The 23439-nt window shown below is 40.8% G+C and overlaps 1 protein-coding gene across 1 annotated transcript in view; it reads left to right on the top strand.

Annotated features, from left to right (window-relative positions):
- The first annotated feature begins 20805 nt into the window (after positions 1-20805).
- The window catches only part of sugt1 (SGT1 homolog, MIS12 kinetochore complex assembly cochaperone), a 68083-nt gene continuing 65449 nt past the window's right edge, over positions 20806-23439 (top strand). Inside the window, exons 1-2 of the mRNA XM_077616086.1 lie at positions 20806-20931; positions 21021-21069. Coding sequence (XP_077472212.1) covers positions 20918-20931; positions 21021-21069 — 63 coding nt within the window. The 5' untranslated portion in view covers positions 20806-20917. The remainder of the gene's footprint in view (positions 20932-21020; positions 21070-23439) is intronic.

Consider the following 23439-nt stretch of genomic DNA (forward strand, 5'->3'; position numbering starts at 1 on the left):
TTCCATTATTTGTTGGGACGATTTCAAGCTTAATGTTCCTATAGCCTGTAGCCACGCAAGGCAGATAGTGGACCTTTCGATGCGCATTATAAAAAAGCACGCACGGAGAGTTGTCCAAATTAAAATCCAAAGGTATTTATTGAACAATCCGGTTGACTTTCAAATAATGATCGAAGAATGAACTAAACCAAAGTACGTGAGTAATTCAGGTCAGTAAAGTATGCAATAAGTATGCGATAAATTATGCAGTCGCAAACTGTTTGCCTTTACACACTGTCACCCTGCTTTTATGAATGAACCATTCAAATCCTAGTTTCATGCCACCAGGACATGTCAAAGGGCAGAGTTTCACATCACATGACCCTCAGGTAAAGTCAAAGTACTCTCAGGTTCAACAGGTAGATATATAACAGTAATCCTTATGACCATAAATTAAACACTTTCTTCTTCCGAATTATTCACAAAACTTACAAATCAAATTTCAATAAATAGAAATCAAAGAAACCTATATATCACTCCAACACACAGTTCAGTTGTTCTTGACTTCCAATGCTGGTCGGTCCCGACGAATGTGTCAGGAGCATTGTTTCCACTTTATCGCCACCCAGCAGATTAGTGTGCCTCTGCAAGACCAACATCTGCGGTCCCCCGGTCCCTTTTCTTCGATCACCTACTGATGATCAGCACAGTGTCCGCTGGAGGGACCCCAGGTCATGAAAATCATCCCTCGTCTTGCGGTCCATGAGACTGGTGGCTGCCAGTTGTTCCGTCATTGCTACAAATCCCTGCCCAGTATACCGTATTTACTCACATATAAGCCGCCCGTGCGTATAAACCGCACCTTGAAAATTGCCTTGAAATTTTTTAATTTTACAATTCGCATATAAGTTGCCCCCCTGATTCCCATTTTTCACTTCCATATTCATGGTTTTAATAGGGAGTACAAATGTGTTACTTTGAAAGGAAAATCTTAAGAAAAATAATCGCACGTGGTATTTCTGAGATACTGTATGAATCAAAAGCACATTATTAGGGTCAATATCATAAGGAAGTCAAAATGCATGTCTTTATAAATGCAAAATATCTAATTATTCAATTTGAAAAAAAAAATTCTATCTTGATGAGAACCTCATGCTTTCTAATTACAGAAATTAAAATTTTCTTACCAAAAGTTTAAGATGTTTTGGCAGCTATATTGCTTCTAATGTCGAAATATCTCAATTCTTTTGATGGTTCATATTACTCCAATAGTTGTCACTTTCGAACAAGAAATACAACGAAAAAAATCAAAGTAGAATTTTGTTTTATTTCAAAATCAAGGTTACTTGCGTCTGGCCAGTCAAAGCATGTTTAACTAGGTTTGGATGGCTGCCCGGGGCCTAGGTAAGATGGCTGTGCCCCGAAAGAGCAGTGATAGGAATGTAAGTTTTTTCACGTTTTATGCAAGATACGTAAGTTTTTTTTCTTGAATTTCATTAATAGACGTCAAAATACATTTTGTTTAGCGGTTTATCTGTTTAGCTTTTCTCTATTTTGAAATAAATGACCGTATCAGTATTCGCTTGCGTCAGGACGTCATGGCGCACGCAATGGCGCCAATTTGTCGTGACGTCATCATGTCACAGCGCCGTCAACTTGCAGTTCTTTTGCATGTCGTGTTATATGCACATATAAGCTGTACCCTCGATTCAATACGGTAATTCCCAAGTTTTTGGACATTGTAATGGATGTTGTTTATCCTATCCACATCTCTATTTGGAGAAACCCAGAGAAAAATAGACTCTCAACCTGCTGCACCTTCCCCAGCTAACCCATACTCATCTGTTACGCCTCTGGGGATGAAAATTGTATCAATGTAAGTCAGATTGCCCTCCCTCAATGAAGTTCAACGCCGTCGGGAGAGGCCAGCCGCCATACCGAAATTCTGAGCCGCCAATTGTATCTCCTCGACTGTAGATGAAAGAACAGATAGCACATAGTCCTGTTGGTCTTTGACAGGAGTAATATAATTTATTTGCACCACACCACCACCGTAGGTCAAAATGTGGAATCAGTGGCGCAGCTTGTCTTGGAACATTGGTGCACCATCTCATTTACCGGCCCCAGATTCAGACCCTGCCCTGTAAGGTTTAAAGCAGGTAAAGTTAGTAAAGGCAATGTTAGTGTAAAAATTGGTTTGTAGTTTACTGCTTTCATAATAGGATAGACACCGTTTCATCCGTTTTTCCCCTTTTGTTTGTATAACTAGCCAGACTCGCTTCTTCCATATGCAAATTCCTTACTTCCCACCAGTGAACATAAGTAGGTGGACTTGATTCCAATACAATAAAATGAACCAAACAAAAATCGTGTAAACTAAAGGGATAGAAAAATAGGATTAAAATATTGAGCCTGTGCCCTTTACAGCAATTAACCCACATAACTTATAGAATGCACACTAATCAAGAACTGCAAATTAATTCAATAATGTGTATCGCATTACCTATTAAACCTAGAATGGTAACCCTCTATTTCAGGGGTTACCTTTCACGCTTCTGAAATAGAAGGTTACCGGGGAAAAATGGGTCCTAAGCAAGACGGTGCAATGAAGGGTACCCATTTTTCCCCCAATAACCATGGTAACCCTCTATTTCAGAAGTGTGAAAGGTAACCCCTTAAATAGAGGGTTACCATTCTAGGGTTAAAACCAGTTGCTTGAAATCAAAATACCCCAGTCTTGTAGCCCTTTGCAATAATTTAACATCATATTGTCTTTGTAGTTTGTTCATCACCTCCTCTAAATCTCTCCTAATCAATATTTTTCAATAATTAAAAATTAAAATCTAGTTAAATATCTACCAATTATCCACTACAACATCAGAAAGATGAAAATAATTACAATAACAATTTATCCAATTTGTACTTCTTTCGCATCTGCCCTGGCCAAAGTGATTCAGAGAACATCTCACACTGTTCTTCATCACCCACTGACCGTGCAAACATCACACAGTACAGTCCAAAACGTCACAGGTCAAGGTCAATATATATATCAGTGGCGGTCCGTGCATTTTCTCGTAGCGCCTTCAATGGGTAAAATCCATTTACTAGCAGCATTTAATGATTAACTACAAATACTGGAGCTTTTCAGACATTACAACCGGGCCAGGGGGTCATTTTCCCGGGAAAAGGCAGCGATGGACGTCAATGGCAAAATGGCAAATATTGCACTAAAATGGGGTAAAATCCACTTCCTAGCATTTTAGTGATTAAATACAAACACTGGAGCTTAAATACAAACACTGGAGCTTTTCAGATATCAGAACCGGGCCAAACTGGAGCTTAAATACAAACACTGGAGCTTTTCAGATATCAGAACCGGGCCCACAATTGAAATATTATTTAGGAATGTAGCCATATTTTACTAACCAAAAATTCTTTTTAACTGTACACAATAGCCATCCTCCTTTCTTTCTTCCTTCTTTTCTATTGCCATCGAAGCTAATGCTGAAAGTCGAGCCATTCCTGTCGTATTTCTGGCATAGTCCGTCTTGAAAATGGCTTTAAATCAACACAACAATTTATGTGCTTGTGCAGCTCGCTACAGATACAGTTTGGTAGCTCTGGCTAATCACTAGCCAATCATAGTTGGTGAAAGCGATGACGTATCCCTACGCCTGCGATAATGCATTGTGGTGTTGCCAAGTCGAAATCTGATTGGTTAAAGCAACAGTCTTATCGACGCTCGTTTAATGCAACAGAGCCGGCAGAACTGATTGTGAAGGCCTTGAGGCAGATTATGGCTGAAATGTGATTGGTTAAATGCTTCAATATGAAAACACATCTGGAAGCAGTGCAACCAGGGGGAAAAGCAATGAAAGGAAGCTAACAGGCAATTTGTAATTATTTAATAAGTATTGATGGACAAAATATAATATATGATTCAGATATTTCTTAGGCCAGCAGAGAAGGCTTTGAAGGCCCTGACGGCCCGCCACTGATATATATATATATATATATATATATATATATATATATATATATATATATATATATATATATATACACACGCATACCAGTGGCGGTCGGTGCATTTTCTCGTAGCGCCTTCAACGTATCAATCCAACCCTCAAAAACTATTTTATGGCTATAAAACCTCTACTGCAGCTACAGCTGCGACACATAAAAAATAATCAATAAATTAATGCACAAAAATAGGGTAAAATCCACTTCCTAGCAGCATTTCATGATTAAATACAAATACTGGAGCTTTTCAGACATTAAAACCAGGCCAGGGGGTGATTTTCTCGGGAAAAGACAGCGATGAACGTCAATGGCATACGGGCAAACATTGCCCAAAAATGGGGCAAAATCCAGCCGAAAACAGCATTTATTGATTGAATACAAATACTGGAGCTTTTGAGACATTACAACCAGGCCAGGGGGTGATTTTTCCCGGGAAAAGACAGCGATGGTGAAACGCCAAAAATTAAACTGGGGTATAATCCACTTCCTAGCAGCATTTTGTGATTAAATACAAACACTGGAGCTTAAATACAAACACTGGACCTTTTCAGATATCAGAACCGGGCCCACAATTGAAATATTATTTAGGAATATAGCCATATTTTACTCACCAAAAATCCTTTTTACACAATATCCATCCTCCTTTCTTTCTTCCTTCTTTCCTATCACCATCAAAGCTAATGATGAAAATCGAGCCTGTCCTGTCATACTTCCGGCATAGTCCGTTTTGAAAATAGCTTTAAATCAACACAACAATATACTATTTCCTTGTGGAGCTAAGTTAGCGCGCTGAAAGTGCCGCATACACCATTTTCCCGGCTGTAACAGGCTTGCTAGCTTCGGAGTTGACCACCCTCTCTTAATGATGTCCATTTTTTTCTGGAAAAGTCCGTCTGGAAAATAGCTTTGTGAGCAAACAGAATCCATTTGTTTTTGCTTCTGTCGGCCATTGTGGGTGGAGTTTGCGATCTCGGCTGCCTCGGGTACTGCTTTGGCCCGCCTACTAGCCAATCATAGTTTGTGAAAGCAATGACATGTCCCAGCCAGCAAAATGCTAACGCCTATGAAAAATCATTGTGGGGTTGCCAACTCGAAATCTGATTGGTTAAAAGCAACAGTCTAGTTTAATGCAGCAGAGCCCGCAAGAACTGATTGTGAAGGCTTTGAGGCAGATCTGATCTGGCAACAAATAATGGCTGAAATGTGATTGGATAAATGCCTTCAAGGCCTTCTCTGCTGGCCTAAGAAATATCTGAATCATATTATATTTTGTCCATCAATACTTACTTATTATTCCAAATGGGCTGTTAGCTTCCTTTCATTGCTTTCCCCCCTGGTTGCACTGCTTCCAGATGTGTTTTCATATTGAAGCATTTAACCAATCACATTTCAGCCATTATTTGTTGCCAGATCAGATCTGCCTCAAAGCCTTCACAATCAGTTCTTGGGGGATCTGCTGCATTAAACTAGACTGTTGCTTTTAACCAATCAGATTTCGAGTTGCCAACCCCACAATGATTTTTCATAGGCGTTAGCATTTTGCTGGCTGGGACATGTCATTGCTTTCACAAACTATGATTGGCTAGTAGGCGGGCCAAAGCATCCAGAGATCGCAAACTCCACCCACATGGCCGACAGTGGCAAAAACAAATGAATTCTGTTGCAGATTTCTCTCACAAAGCTATTTTCCAGACGGACTTTTCCAGAAAAAAAATGGACATCATTAAGAAAGGGCGGTCAACTCCGAAGCTAGCAAGCCTGTTACAGCCGGGAATATGGTGTGTGCGGCACTTTCAGTGTGCTAACTTAGCTCCACAAGCAAATAGTATATTGTTGTTTTGATTTAAAGCCATTTTCAAAACGGACTATGCCAGAAATATGACAGGACAGGCTCGACTTTCATCATTAGCTTCGATGGCGATAGGAAAGAACGAAGAAAAAAAGGAGGATGGATATTGTATAAAAAGGATTTTTGGTGAGTAAAATATGGCCACATTCCTAAATAATATTTCAATTGTGGGCCAAGTTCTGATATCTGAAAAGCTCCAGTGTTTGTATTTAATCACAAAATGCTGCTAGGAAGTGGATTTTACCCCAGTTTAATTTTGGGCGTTTCACCATTGACGTCCATCGCTGTCTTTTCCCGGGAAAAATCACCCCCCTGGCCTGGTTGTAATGTCTCAAAAGCTCCAGTATTTGTATTCAATCAATAAATGATGCTAGGAAGTGGATTTTACCTAATTATAGTATTTTAGTGCATTTTTTGTCATTTCACGTATGGACGTATCGACGTTCATCGCTGTCTTTTTACGTGGGAAATGATACTCCGGGCCCGGTTCTGATGTCTAAAAAGCTCCATTATTTGTATTTAATCAATAAATGCTGTTTTCGGCTGGATTTTACCCCATTTTCGGGCAATGTTTGCCTGTACGCCATTGACGTTCATCGCTGTCTTTTCCCGGGAAAATCACCCCCTGGCCTGGTTTTAATGTCTGAAAAGCTCCAGTATTTGTATTTAATCATGAAATGCTGCTAGGAAGTGGATTTTACCCCATTTTTGTGCATTAATTTATTGATTATTTTTTATGTGTTGCAGCTGTAGCTGCAGTAGAGGTTTTATAGCCATAAAATAGTTTTTGAGGGTTGGATTGATATGTTGAAGGTGCTACCAGAAAATGCACCGCCCGCCACTGATTTATCCGGAGTGGACAGGGCATGATATAATAATAATAATCGGACATAGGCCCTGTCGTCATCATCAACAACAAAAGCCTACTTGTCATGCGCACGCGCATTCCCCTTTGACCCAGTCGCGTCAGAAAGCCATCCACTTTGTAGTAAATTTTAGACACTTACGTGTCACCTATATGAGTAAATATGTGCCTTACGTGTGCAAATATGTGCTACGTTGCATTTCTAAGTTTTTTTAATCGCTTAATAAGGGGAATTGCAATCATTATAAAGGGGAGCATTTAGCCGAGGTGGACAGGACATGATATGCGCACGTGCATCCCCCTTTGACCTGTCCGCGTCAGAAAGCCGTCCACTTTGTACTACATTTTAGACTTTTATGGTGAGAATAACGCGGTTCAGAAAATGAATGAATTATGGAATGAATGAAAGTGTGCCCTGTGTGTGTATGTGTAAATATTTACTATGTTGCATTGTATGGTTTTTATCCCTTAATAAGGGGAATTGCAACAATTAATAAGGGGAATGAGGCTGACAGCTATGTCAGAGACAATCTTGAAACATGGATAGTGGTATTTGTGAGACAGCCGATGAGGGTCCAGTAGAGTGTAGCGAGGTTCTAAAGTGAGAATCAATTCATCTGCGGCAATATTTTTAAAATAAAATAACGGATAAGGAAATGCATTTACTTTTCGTAACTTAGATCTTCTTCGTATCGCGGGGCACTGATTTACATATAAAATGCTTTCGTAACCTGAAAATTTCGTACCCAGAGGCATTTGTAAGTAGAGGTATGACTGTACTTCTGAATTTTATCTTATTCTTATTCTCGTAATTATTAAAAACAATTCCATATTGTTAATCGGGGCAAGATAGGATGTTTCTATCACACAACCACAGGTCTAGCACCAGACCATTAGAGCAGCAACAGATGTCAGCAATCATCACACCTACGGCTATTTTACCTTTACAGTGGCAGCAGCTCTGTCCACTCCTATGTTTTTCGTGTTTTACAGCCCTTCTATCTTTTTTTAATTACATTTTGATATTTCTTAATACATTCCTTTTTACTTTACTGTGCAAATAGAAGAACAAGCGGTGAAATCGGGTGAGAACTGTCTAAATCTGCTGTGTGTGTGGTTGTGTGCATGTGTGTCTAGTATGTGTGATCGTTTGTCTTCCACCTACACAATGGACTATAAATGGAAATTAGCCCTCGGCTACAATCTTACATATATATGTTCATTAACATTAATATAAATATGTTCATTCATATGTGCTATCCTTATTAAATAAATCAAAGCAAAATCATGGAAAAATATTGCATATGAATAGAAAATATCTCAAGTGACACGTTCAGCAGAAAAGTTATTTGAACGAGAATGAGAAGTGAGAAGGACAGATATGTAAAATAATGTAAAATTTAAGTTGGATTTGTGCATATTCTAATGGCATTTATGAAGATGTTTTATTCATTGATATTTTTTCATTCATTTTCTGAACCGCTTTATCCACTATCACTCCCGGGGGGTTCTGGAGCCTAGCCCTGCTGACTTTGGGCCAGGGGCGGGGGACACCCTGTATCGGTGGCCAGCCGATCGCAGGGCACAAGGAGACAGACAGCCATACACACTCAGACCCATACCTAGGGGCAAAGTGTCCAATCAGCCTACAATGCATCTATTTGGGATGTGGGAGGAAAACAGAGTACTCAGACAAAACCCACGCAGGCCCAGGGAGAATATGCAAATTCAACACCGGTAGACCGACCTGGATTTGAACCCAGGACCCGAGAGCTGTGAGGCCGACGCGCGAACTACTCATCCGCCGGGTTCGCCCATTCATAGATATTAATCGTTACAATTTTATTATTACTAAATCATTTATGTGTAGTAGACATGCACCTGCTTATGGCAGGTGTGATACTGGTGTGTGCCCATAGCGAGCAATGATGATGTTGCTCACACTGGTACTCAGTGTGCTCAGGGAGGTTGTCTTTCTGCCCAGACAAACAAAAAATTCGAGGGAACATTGTCTGTCACATTTGCCAAGTTACCACAAATTAATAAATACTCTTGCCTGCTTCGGGACGCTCGCCCACGATGGTAACACAGGTTATGAAATGACGACGCCTAGAGAAGTGAAGGCCGTGTGGGAAATGATAAAGCGCAGGAAAGGAAGCTCCTATAGTAAATAATGTGCCTTTCCCCCGGGTTTTTAATCCGACATCTTTAATCATTCTTTCAATTCACTTCGGAAAGAGTCACACCATCCGTCCTGGTTATGTCATCATGTGGGACGTTCTCACTCATGCAGACAGACAAAGACAAAATTTAATTGGCGCCAAGAATCTGTGAAGATCGTTTCGTCATGTGGCCCTAGAACAGGGTTGGGCAAACTTTTCGGCCCGGGGGCCACATTGACTTTAAAAATTTAACAGGCAGGCCGGGTCAGCACAAGATACGATACATATAAAAAACTGCATCCGTTAACAGCACATATGAAACATAAACAGAAAAAAGGACTAAAGTATGAGCATACCAGTGGCAGTAGGTGCATTTTCTCGTAGCGCCTTCAACGTATCAATCCAACCCTCATAAACTATTTTATGGCTATAAAACCTCAACTGCAGCTAGAGCTGCGACACATAAAAAACAATCAATAAATCAATGCACAAAAATGGGGTAAAATCCACTTCCTGGCAGCATTTCATGATTAAATACAAATACTGGAGCTTTTCAGACATTAAAACCAGGCCAGGGGGGCGATTTTCCCGAGAAAAGACAGCGATGAACGTTAATGGCGTACGGGCAACCATTGCCCGAAAATGGGGTAAAATCCAGCCGAAAACAGCATTTATTGATTAAATACAAATACTGGAGCTTTTTAGACATCACAACCGGGCCAGGAGTATCATTTCCCCGGTAAAAAGACAGCGATGAACGTCGATACGTCCATTTGTGAAATGACAAAAAATGCACTAAAATTAGGTAAAATCCACTTCCTAGCAGCATTTATTGATTGAATACAAATACTGGAGCTTTTGAGACATTACAACAGGCCAGGGGGGTGATTTCCTCGGGAAAAGACAGCGATGGACGTCAATGGCGAAACGGCAAAAATTAAACTGGGGTAAAATCCACATCCTAGCAGCATTTAGTGATTAAATACAAACACTGGAGCTTAAATACAAACACTGGAGCTTTTCAGATATCAGAAAAATAAGAATAAAAGAATACAAAAAGGTAGAACCGAAGAAAAAGGATAATACAGGCAAGCGTTATCGACTTTAAGCTCTCAACCAATCGGCCGTCTCCATTTATTTTGGACGCAACTTAACACCCCCCCCCCCCAAAAGACCCAAACTTTTTCAACATGCACACAATTGAAACATTATTTAGGAATATAGCCATATTATACTCACCAAAAATTCTTTTTAACTGTACACAATATCCATCCTCCTTTCTTCCTTCCTTTTTTCCTACGGAGTTTGCGATCTCTGGCTGACTCACTATGGCTTTGGCCCGCCTACTAGCCAATCATAGTTGGTGAAAGCTATGACGTATCCCAGCCAGAAAAATGCAAATGTGTATGAAAAAGCATTGTGGGGTTGCCAACTCGAAATCTGATTGGTTAAAAGCAACAGTCTAGTTTAATGCAGCAGAGCCCGCAGAACTGATTGTGAAGGCTTTGAGGCAGATCTGATCTGGCAACAAATAATGGCTGAAATGTGATTGGTTAAATGCTTCAATATGAAAACACACATCCGGAGGCAGTGCAACCAGGGGGGGAAGCAATGAAAGGAAGCTAAAAGACAATTTGGAATTATTTAATAAGTATTCATGGACAAAATATAATTAACATCAGTCTGTGGTTCAGATATTTCTTAGGCCAGCAGAGAAGGCCTTGAAGGCCCTGACGGCACACCACAGCGTTATACAGCAGTGCAACCAGGGGGAAAAACAATGAAAGGAAGCTAACAGACCATTTGGAATAATAAGTATTGATGGACAAAATATAATATGATTCAGATATTTCTTAGGCCAGCAGAGAAGGCCTTGAAGGCCCTGACGGCCCCCCACTGGAGCATACTCATCACTCATCTGGGATTTATGGGGTGCTTTCTTGGTTTTCATCAGACTAAAGGTCAGTTCACACACATGTAGAGCCAAATAACACCAGAATCCTCTGTGCCATCTTCTGGATGTTTGGAAATTTGGCTGCAATTAATGAAGCCTAAAACTCAGAGACTTTCAGGGAGTTGAACTTGTCACATTGGAGATCAATCAGTTCCAACTGCAACTCCTGTGGAACCGTTTCCGGGTCTTGTGAGAAAGGACATGACACCAGCTGTCAATTTTTCCAAAATCACAAAGCAGAACTGCTCATGCAGGTCATCCAATGATTTCCTGTATTTTGACCGCATACGAAAAAATATTAAAAAATATATATAATAATTTGGACAACGTCGACGGGCCGGATTAAAAGGCCTAACGGGCCGTATATGGCCCGCGGGCCGTAGTTTGCCCATCTCTGCCCTAGAACATCACTTTGGCAGTCACCATTTCTTAACGTTGGCCCTTGACCTCGTACCCACAAGGCCTTGTGCTCGTATTCTGTTCTGAAGGATAAACATTGACAACAAAAACGAGAGTCTCAAGAGTACGTTTGTTACGTCTTTGGTGATGTCGTGGAATGGGAGCGTGGAGTGGACCCAAATGCAGGGAAGTAGGCAATAGACGAGTTGAATGCTCAAAAAACTTTAAAACCTTAGCCAGGAGTTTTAGAAAATAACAACGAAAAAATCAAACCTGATGGAAAAACATGAGGGAACTTGGAAACATGGAATGTGAAAACAAGGCAGAGTAAATCAGACGATCCGACCAGGACAAAATAATCATATGAGGTTTAAATAGACAGGACGAGGAACAGATTGTCAATGACGCGCAGCTGGACAACGAGAAGAAAGGGCAAGCCAGGAGGGACACCCGAGGCGAAAAGCATGATCCACAGAGGGGAAAAATGAATTACAAGACCCAACCAAACCTAACATTACCCCCCCCTAAGGGACAGATCCCAGATGTCCCAAAACCAAGTGACCATAAACTTCAAAATTTAGTCTGACCGGTCATCCGGTCCGGCCCGCGAGGAAGCATGGGGGCTGGCCGGTCCGGTGGTCGTCCGGTCCAGACCACGAGAAAGCATGGGGCTGGCGAGTTGGAGGTCGTCCCGGCCGGACCACGAGGAGGCGGTGAGCTTGCCCGCCGGGAGTTCATCCCGGAAGGAGCGTCTCGCCCTGGACAGTCTCAGGAGCGGTGACGGCAAAGTGACAGAGCGACTCACCCAAAACAGGGGTAACTTCGGAGGCCGCCTCGGGCGTGAGGCATGATGGGTTATTGTCCTCAGAGTCTGCGCCGCTGTCGAGAGGGTCTCTGCCTTCAGCCTCAAAATATATGCTGCGAGAGTTGCCGCCGCCGTTGTGTCATGTGCCTCACCTCTCCATTACTGTTGATCAGGTATTAGGAGATCTTGAGAAGATCGAGGCAAGGACGGCTACCGGTCCTGATGGCCTCAGCTCCAGACTACTGAGGGACTGTGCGATTCTGCATATTTTCAACCTCATTCTCAGTCTGCAGAAGGTCCCCACCTTGTGGACTTCCTGTGTGTGGTTCCAGTTTTATCTAGGTCTACAATGTCTTTTCCTGTGTCTGTACTTGCTACTGCAACAAAGTGAATTCCCCGAGTACAAGATGAGTAAAATTAATCTAATCTAATCTCATATCATCTCATCCCATATCCTATCTCATCTCATCCCATCCCGTCCCATCCCATCTCGTGCCACCCTGTCCCATCCCATCCCATCTCGTCCCACGCCAACCCACCTCAGCCCACCTCAGACCACCTCACCCCATGAATATCATAGCGCATCTTGAAAAGTACCACCTATCGAACACATCATATGCTCATATCTCAAATTTGTCGTGTCTCAAGGCAAAAATTTGCTCGGGATTTTCCTCATATCTCAAATGTCTCATATGTTAGGACACTCGTATGTCAATGTATTACTGTACTCTGGTTTCCCCATCCCCAAAACATGCAGAAACAACAGAGCTAAAAAAATGACATGAACAGTGAAATAACTACAAAGTGAAATAAATTAATCATGAAATAGATACAGGCGATACATTGGTCGAGTGGGTATCGGCCTGACAGTTATGAGATCGAGGGTTCAATCCCAGGTTCGGACCTTCCTGGGTGGAGTTTCTAGGTTCTCCTTCTCTTGGGTAGGTTTTCTCAGGGTTTCCTCCCACATCCCAAAAGTTATGCAGGGTAGGCTGGTTGGGGACTCGACATTGACCCTAGGTATGAGTGAGAGCGTGAATGGTTGTCCGTTTTCAGTGTCCACCGCCTGGGTTCATTTTTTCACTAGGATAGGCTTCAGCATCACCCGTGACCCATGTGAATATAGCAGTGCTGGGCCGTCAGGGCCTTCAAGGCCTTCTCTGCTGGCCTAAGAAATATCTGAATCATATTATATTTTGTCCATCAATACGTACTTATTATTCCAAATGGTCTGTTAGCTTCCTTTCATTGCTTTTCCCCCTGGTTGCACTGCTTCCAGATGTGTGTTTTCATATTGAAGCTGTTAGGTTCATCCAATTGTATGTTTATCCTTAGGTTTTTCCAATAGTCAGCTTTCAATAAAAAAGGCATCTGTAGTCACATCACATTTAATTCTTGCAAGAAGAGAATACATCCGGCAGCTCGCCCCACCCAAGATTATTCTAAAGAGCGGCATTATGTCCTGCCCATTTAAGGCTTCAAATCAAAACAATTACAAGGTTATCGATTCCATTTGCGTAAGCAAGAAACAAAACAATTCCATATCAAGCGTCACAAAGGAAAAACAATATACAAGTTGATTGATAGCCATCCGTTGAGCCAACAACAATTTAAGCGTCCTTCACCGATCTTCCCTGTTGAACTCGCATCTGGGGAAGAGGTCGAGGCGTATCTTCCAGTAATCAGTCCTCGGAGCAAGAACTCAGTGGATTGTTTTGTCCTTTCGAACTTGTATCTCTCGCTGGACCCAGCTGTCCTGGAGAGCGACCTTGGCGTAAGCGTTTGTCTTCGTTGAAAGCGATCAACACATATAACTATATTGTTTAATATAGTTACACATTTAGGATGAGCATTACTATTCCTAATAAGCAAATATATTGATTAATATAGTAAGCATGTATATTATAAGGCTTTATATTCATTGCAAACACATTTATAATAATGATTACCCCAACATTCCCCCCTATATTATAAATTTGCACATGATCTCCTTAATAAAACTTCCTTTCAGCTTTATTCCATTAATTCCAAATGAACATATAGTAACATCCCAGAATTAACCCAACATTCCCCCCTTTTTTATTATATGTTCGTTATTTATTTTATGGCAAATCCAAGAAGAGAGGGATATCTCCGTTGGCTGTTTTAATTTTACCCGCTTAGGCCCTACTCGTTCGGCAGGTCTGAAAGCAGAAAACAAAATCATTTTCGCCATCATTTTTCATCCTCAGAACTACCATGCTCTTGAAATTCACTGCTTCCCTCAGTATGTCTCATCAACAGAGGATATAATTCATGCAATTTAGAATTTGTAGGGGCAATCGCAGCGGTTATAAGTCGGCTCATCAAAGATCTTAAGCAGGGAATAATACAACACCCACATAATGTCAAAATCGTAGCAAAAAGGGCTACCACAAATTAGGCCAAATCATTAGTAGTGAGGCCACAAATCTGTCAGCGGACATTATTCTACTCCAGGATGCTTTTTCATCTTGCGGTTTAGGGTCTGCAGGCCATCGTTGGCCCTGGTGTGGGACCCAGTGGGGGGCGTGTTGTTGAGTGCAACATTTTCAAACGTTGCATACGCCCCCTGCTCCTTCAAGAAGCATTTCAACCGCTGCACGATCCTGGAACGCCATCAGACTAGTGGCTGCCAGTTGTTCCTTTATCGCCACAAATCCCTGTTCAGTATAATTTCCAAGTTTTTGGACATTGTAATGCAGGTAATTTATCCAATCAACATTTTTGTTTGGAGTAGTTAAAAGAAAAATATACTCCCAACCTGCTGCGATCTGATTAGCCAACTTATACTCATCTGGTACGCCCCGTGGATGCCAATCGCATCAATGTATGTCGGATCACCCTCTCTCCATGCCGATCGACGCCGTCGCGAGGGGCCCGCCATCATACCGGATTTCTGTGCAGCCAATTGTATCTCCTCTACTGTAGATGGAAAAACAGACACTGGTAATAGCAGTGAGACCAAGGCACAAAGTCCTGCTGTCATTTTGGCAGGAGTCGTATAATTTGTTTTGACCCCACCACCACCATAGGTCAGAACGTGGTACTAGGGTGTAGTCGGTTTTAGGACGTGGGCACACCACGTCTCATTTATCGCCTCCAGCTTCAGACCATGCCCTGTAAGGTTTTAAGCAGGTAAAATGATTTAAAAGCTTACATTTTCATTTGTCATTATCTCCGTTACACAATCAGGAGTAATTTGCGCGGGCACTACTCGTAAGAGAGGGCGGGGCCCCATACATGTTATGCAGGTTTGATTTATAGTAATAGCTGCATTTTCCATCAACAATAACCAATTTTTCTTACCGCCTCCCGTTTGGGAACTCCCCGTTGCAGAAATGAATTCTCTGGTCATTTCAGATTTTAATTTTACTATGGCCAAGCTTGCCAATCTAGACCAGTTTCTGCAACAAGGTTTCCCCAATCTGTTTTAGGACTGTTATGTACCACACATATTCTATAAAATCCATGTGTATCCTTTGAAATGGATATGTAGTTTTTGTAGCTTGACATAAGGGGGAATCGCCCGTATTTTGGCCATATATCTGCATATAGATTGAATATATATAACCTCCCTTTTTTTGAGGCATGAAACTTACCATGACTCAAAATGGCAGCCCTCCCAGATAAGTCTTTTGTTTTTGTTTAGTCCCCCAGGTTCCCAAAATTTCCCATTGCAGAAATCAAAAAATTTCATTTGGCGAAATTCTTTTCTTTTTTGTTTCTGTCCTACTCTGCCACCGCCGTCCTCGAAAGGCTTATCAGCGATTTCAGAAATATTCCACCTTGATATTAGAATATTGATATATCTTGGTGGCCAGCCAATTAAAACACAAAAGACAGACACTCATCCACGCTAGATAATTAATGTATTAGATCCACATGCCACATATCTAAAAATAGAAATTTGTTCAATTGCCACCGCCCCTTACCCATGTAGACTGCCAAGCGAGTGGCTGTGATTAACTATCTATTCGCCAATAATGCAATAACGGAAAAGTTGTGACACATTGAAACACACACACACCCCCTTTTATTTAACCGTTTGTAAAAACTTTATCTCCATGTTCTGCATTAAGTTACACCCCCTTTTAATAATATCGAATTTTGCCCATTCTAGTCAACCCATCTACTTAAAGCATTTCTCCAAGGTTGATATTTTATAATTTGGAGATGTTATTTCTAAAACATAGACATTATTTCACTTGTTTCACACCATGGAAAGCCCTACCTGAATTTAGATTTTTTTTTAGATATTCCCCTTTATCTAAGCTTGTTATTGCCAATCGTTATCACCGTAACATTCAGGTGTATTAACCCCATAATTGCAATGCAGTAAGTTTTGGCTAAATTCTTAATTTGTATGCCCCTAAAGTAATAGACAGTAATCTCGTCCAAATAGTCATCAATATGACCTATACCAAAGCATATCCCCCTTCAGGTCAAACAGGGAAAGTCTTTTGTGCACCTAAAGACGCTCCATGTTTCTTCCAGGGAAACTATGCCTATCCTTAACCAATTATCTTATCTACCCCAGCCAGGTTCAATTTACCTAATAATTTGGACGAATGCCACGAAATTTCTCATGCCATTTCTGCATTGTTAAATTCATGTCTGATCTCTTTAACAACCAAATAACTCTTAATACCTAAAAAAATAATTTGTAAATCACCCCATACTATGTTTTACTTAAGATAAGAGCTATCTTTTATAGCTCTCCGTTACCACAAGGAAAATCTACAATAATTAAATTAGAGAAATCAACCTTTTACTAGGCATTTCCTAATTACAATTTTCAATGCTTAATAAAGGACCCACAAATTGTAACCAATATGCCATAATATTGTAAAAAAACAAAAAAACAAAATTCCATTCATTTTTCTTTAAACCAGCCAATCACCTATATTGAAGTATTTTGAACAAACCAACCATTCAAAAACTGTAATAATATCGTTTATCCTCCAAAACTAGCTCTCTTCAATCAAGAGCCCTTTGAACTTCACAAAACAAAAAATAAAATAATAATAATAGTATTATTCCCAATTCCAAAGCTTTTACCAAATCAATCTTTGCCAAACAGATTTTCTGAAATGTTTAAACGGAAGCGCGCCCTTAGCCGCTGACTGTGACCTTCACGCTCGCTGCAGAAGCAGCTTATCAATGTTGACATTCCTAAGCGACCTCTTTTTCTTTCTGCGCACAATGTTTCACCTCCTATGAGTCGCTTGTGCGGTCCGCGCGCATACTATACTGTATTATAATGTCCAACACCATCAAATCAGCCGCACCAAAACAGAGCGCTTCCCCCGCAATCAACGCATTATTTGGCAAGTTTAGAATATGACAAAAACGCAGTTTTGGCAAGCCCGCTAAACATTTAATTTGCCGTTTTGTATTTCTGTTAACCAAAATATTCCCGCTAGCAGACGGGAACGAAACCAGGATAAGCCACAATAAGCATTTACAAAACAGGACGTTTTGCCTTTCCCCGCCTCGTCATCAAAAACAATAATTAGTATCTGTGGAACAAGCCGTGTCGCTTGTGTCTCCCTTCACATATTATATATAGATTACTTCTATGCTTAGTGCGTATTTTATCCCGCAGGTTTTAATATGTCATGCATATTTAAGCTGGCCAGCAAACCCATATTTGTTTATCCATAAATTTAGGTGTTTAACCCTTGTAGCGCTTTGATTTTCAACAAATTTCAAAATCCCCATTCTTTGATATTTGAGCTGCCCATATTCAAAGGAGCTCGCGTGCACTCAGTTATCAGTTAGCAAATTTCTTTTCCGCGGAAGGACATACGTAACACACGCAACACGTAACACACGCAACACGTAACACACGCAACACAAATGTATACCCTAGCTTGATATACTGTCAGAGTTATATTTGTACCTTTCCGGACCACGGCACAGGACACCCCGAACTGCCCCAAGTTTTATAGACTCATGCTCTGTCTCGTTACCTGGCAGCGACTAGTATACCCAGGGTTTGTAACGCAGTCCCCTGGACGCGTGTCGCAGTCCCCTGGACGCGTGTCGCAGTCCCCTGGACGCGAGTCACATTTAAAAAAAATGGACTTACCAGATATGACCCCAGATGTCTCTTTCAGAGGGTTAGTCGTCGAAACCGTCGAGAACCCAGGCGCTCCTTCGATTATCCAGCCCGGAAAAGGGTATTTAAGCGCCGTGCACGGTCTTTCCAGATATCGAACGGGAGCGACCTGGATTCTGCTTCGGCATCTTGACCACAGGCTCGAAGGACCAAATGTTAGGTTCATCCAATTGTAGGTTTATCCTTAGGTTTTTCCAATTCAGCTTTCAATAAAAAAGGCATCTGTAGTCACATCACATTTAATTCTTGCAAGAAGAGAATACATCCGGCAGCTCGCCCCACCCAAGATTATTCTAAAGAGCGGCATTATGTCCTGCCCATTTAAGGCTTCAAATCAAAACAATTACAAGGTTATCGATTCCATTTGCGTAAGCAAGAAACAAAACAATTCCATAATCAAGCAAACCAAGCGTCAACCTAGCGTCACAAATTAAAACAATATGCGAGTAATCGATCCAATTGCGTAAGCAAGAAACAAAACAATTCCATATCAAGCGTCACAAAGGAAAAACAATATACAAGTTGATTGATAGCCATCCGTTGAGCCAACAACAATTTAAGCGTCCTTCACCGATCTTCCCTGTTGAAATCGCATCTGGGGAAGAGGTCGAGGCGTATCTTCCAGTAATCAGTCCTCGGAGCAAGAACTCAGTGGATTGTTTTATGTACTTTCGAACTTGTATCTCTCGCTGGACCCAGCTGTCCTGGAGAGCGACCTTGGCGTAAGCGTTTGTCTTCGTTGAAAGCGATCAACACATATAACTATATTGTTTAATATAGTTACACATTTAGGATGAGCATTACTATTCCTAATAAGCAAATATATTGATTAATATAGTAAGCATGTATATTATAAGGCTTTATATTCATTGCAAACACATTTATAATAATGATTACCCCAACATTCCCCCCTATATTATAAATTTGCACATGATCTCCTTAATAAAACTTCCTTTCAGCTTTATTCCATTAATTCCAAATGAACATATAGTAACATCCCAGAATTAACCCAACAGAAGCATTTAACCAATCACATTTCAGCCATTATTTGTAGCCAGATCAGATCTGCCTCAAAGCCTGCACAATCATTCTTGCGGGCTCTGCTGCATTAAACTAGACTGTTGCTTTTAACCAATCAGATTTCGAGTTGGCAACCCCACAATGATTTTTCATAGGCGTTAGCATTTTGCTGGCTGGGACATGTCATTGCTTTCACAAACTATGATTTGCTAGTAGGCGGGCCAAAGCAGTACCGAGGCAGCCGAGATCGCAAACTCCACCCACTATGGCCGACAGAAGCAAAAACAAACAGATTCTGTTTGCTCACAAAGCTATTTTCCAGACGGACTTTTCCAGAAAAAAATGAAGAAATATTGGCCCATCATTAAGAAAGGGCGGTCAACTCCGAAGCTAGCAAGCCTGTTACAGCCGGGAAAATGGTGTGTGGGGCACTTTCAGCGCGCTAACTTAGCTCCACAAGCAAATAGTATATTGTTGTGTTGATTTAATGCTGTTTTCAAAACGGACTATGCCGGAAATATGACAGGACAGGCTCGACTTTCATCATTAGCTTCGATGGCGATAGGAAAGAAGGAAGAAAGAAAGGAGGATGGATATTGTGTAAAAAGGATTTTTGGTGAGTAAAATTACAAATATGGCTATATTCCTAAATAATATTTCAATTGTGGGCCAAGTTCTGATATCTGAAAAGCTCCAGTGTTTGTATTTAAGCTCCAGTGTTTGTATTTAATCACAAAATGCTGCTAGGAAGTGGATTTTACCCCAGTTTAATTTTTGGCGTTTCACCATTGACGTCCATCGCTGTCTTTTCCCGGGAAAAATCACCCCCCTGGCCTGGTTGTAATGTCTCAAAAGCTCCAGTATTTGTATTCAATCAATAAATGATGCTAGGAAGTGGATTTTACCTAATTTTAGTATTTTAGTGCATTTTTTGTCATTTCACGTATGGACGTGTCGACGTTCATCGCTGTCTTTTTACCGGGGAAATGATACTCCGGGCCCGGTTCTGATGTCTAAAAAGCTCCAGTATTTGTATTTAATCAATAAATGCTGTTTTTAGCTGGATTTTACCCCATTTTCGGGCATTGTTTGCCCGTACGCCATTGACGTTCATCGCTGTCTTTTCCCGGGAAAATCACCCGCTGGCCTGGTTTTAATGTCTGAAAAGCTCCAGTATTTGTATTTAATCATGAAATGCTGCTAGGAAGTGAATTTTACCCCATTTTGTGCATTAATTTATTGATTATTTTTTATGTGTTGCAGCTGTAGCTGCAGTAGAGGTTTTATAGCCATAAAATAGTTTTTGAGGGTTGGATTGATACGTTGAAGGCGCTACCAGAAAATGCACCGCCCGCCACTGGAATATAGGTGGTACAAATAATGAATAAAAGAATAAATGAAATTGATACGCATAAAAAATTGTTTAACACATTTTGCAATAAGATTTGAAATAAAATAAAAACATTGTATATTTCTTCAAATGAATGAATACCGAACATAAAGACAAATTTCATTCCCACATTAAGATTGAGTTTATTCCTTTGCATGAAAATTAGTATCAATAATTTACTTTGGCACTCGTGGACCTCCATACATTCGTGTGAAAAACCCTTAAAAAAGACTAACTTCCGGCTTCTAGCAAATTCAACGGAAGTGTCTCGTCAATTTCGGTGTCACGGGCTAAAAATATTCCCTGGCTTATCAGTTGGGAGCAAAACAATGGCGAATAAACTGTAAGTAAAATTATATTGAAACATTCTTCGCATTCTTTCTATGTGCTGTATACTTTGGCCTTTAAATTGAATTTATCTTTGTGTTTTAGCCGTTTCCCCGAGAGCCTCATCGAAGAAGATCCACAGCAAGCTCTCGAGGTTAACATCAAGTATACTTTATTTTTAAACACACGGATCATGTTTTGTCTCGCTTGTTCTTGTGGAGACGCGTAGAGGCCCACCATTTTACTGAGGTTTAGCTAATTTACTTGATATCAATGGTAAAATTTCAAATTGTTAACATGCGGAAACACATTTATCCCGAAGCTTCCCAATGCTATCATAATTACTTAGATTGGTTAAAACAGTGTTTCCCAACCAGTCTGGTGTGCCGTGAACGATGCTCAGGTGTGTTGCGGGAAATCACACGTTATACATCGTAATAATCCGAGAGAAATCGAAATATTAAGATATTAAAATTGAACTATTACGAGGTTAAAAAATCAAATCATAGATTGTACTATAATAAGATTCAAATCGTAATATGAGATTAAAGTCATTTTGTCGCTTATTTTTATGTACAGTAAACCGGAAGCTCTTTGGTTTTCTGGGCTTCAACTTTTGTCGACGTTGTGTGAGCACAAAACGGCTCTTCTCGTAATGGTAGGTGGTTGAAGTAGTATTGGGAAGAAAAGAAAGTCGTAATATTACGAGATTTAAGTCATTTAATTCCTGCTAATAAAACGGACGAGAACGACTTTATAATCTTAATATAGGCGACATAGTTTTTAATTTGATTTTCAGCTAGTGATGTGCCTTGAGATTTTTTCAATGCAAAAAAGATTAGGAAACACTGGGTTAACAGGCTGTGATCAATGTTATGGTTTCACCCATAAACTGATCGAACCTTCTTAATTTTACTTGATTTTTTTCCCGTAACCATCATCTGACAATTTGAGAGGTCATTTCTACAACAGTGTGTCATTAGACTAATTTTAACAAGCAGCGGGGCCTGGCTTTGTCGGTCCCCGCTGCTTGGGCGACAAAGCCTTTCCACTTTCGATCCAAAATTGAGTGTTTTTATTGATTTTTAACTCTGAAGTACAGAGGACTTTGAATAAGACATGCATGCAATGTTTGTCCCTGTATTGTGCTATGGAAAAGCAGAGAATTATTGGTATGGCTGGTTTGCATATACCGGAAAAATGGACCCAAACTTGTGAAAGGCTACCCTTAAACTTGTCGACCGACCATGCCTGGATGAATCTATGTTTTTGGAAGGAGCTGAAACGGAAACTAACACTTGCTCTTCACCTGGACATGAAGCACCAATTGAAATAACAGCTGCTTGTTAGATGTTAATTGCAGCTGTAAAACGTGCCGAACTTAGTAATGGGTTGTGTTTGAGAATGCACTCGTGTCAAAATTCAAGGGTTTTTATCGACTCTTAGCTACGTATAGCCATTGACCTGGAAAAAGATAGGCTTGAAATGTTTGTGTCATTATGGTGCTTTAAATAAAGTTTTTTTTGTCTAAAAGTTTCACATGTACTGGAATAATTAGCCAAAAGTTGCAATTTTGACCTTAAAAATGTGAATAGATTTTTTGAAAAACCGGGGCCCAAATTAAAAAATCGAGTGATGTAACATCCTAGAGCAGGGGTAGGGAACCTATGGCTCGGGAGCCTTATGTGGCTCTTTCCATGGGTGCATATGGCTCTCAGGTAAAATATGAAAATCAATGGTGAGAGACCTGAGTCCCGAACATACTAATAGGAGCATCATTGTGGCGTTGACACTACCTCTACCACCACTTTAATCATAATTTTGTTTTTTATTACACTTTTGCATGCATGATATCATTGATACTGATTTTATTAGCAACGTCATAAAAATGTTGTCAAAAGAATTAGGAGACTTTTTATACTTAAAAGTGGTGAAAGGACAAAAAGATCACACATTTTCATGTAATTTTACTTTTCAATTCTGAGAATGGCTCTCAAGAAATATCATTAGAAAATATGAATTGTTTATGGCTCTCTCGGTCAAAAAGGTTCCCGACCCCTGTCCTAGAGCCTAACATTTGCGTACAGCTGTCTGTCTCTCTGTCTCTCTCTCTGTCTGTGTCTCTGTCTGTGTCTCTCGGTCTGTCGGTCTCTCTCTCTGTCTGTCGGTCTCTCTCTCTGTCTGTGTCTCTGTCTGTGTCTCTCTGTCTGTCGGTCTCTCTCTCTGTCTGTCGGTCTCTCTCTCTCTCTCTGTCTGTCGGTCTCTCTCTCTCTGTCTGTCGGTCTCTCTCTCTCTCTCTGTCTGTCGGTCTCTCTCTCTCTCTCTGTCTGTCGGTCTCTCTCTCTCTCTCTGTCTGTCGGTCTCTCTCTCTCTCTCTGTCTGTCGGTCTCTCTCTCTCTCTCTGTCTGTCGGTCTCTCTCTCTCTCTCTGTCTGTCGGTCTCTCTCTCTCTCTCTGTCTGTCGGTCTCTCTCTCTCTGTCTGTCGGTCTCTCTCTCTCTGTCTGTCGGTCTCTCTCTCTCTGTC

This window comes from Stigmatopora argus, chromosome 12 (genome assembly GCF_051989625.1).
Source record: "Stigmatopora argus isolate UIUO_Sarg chromosome 12, RoL_Sarg_1.0, whole genome shotgun sequence".
NCBI lineage: Eukaryota > Metazoa > Chordata > Actinopteri > Syngnathiformes > Syngnathidae > Stigmatopora > Stigmatopora argus.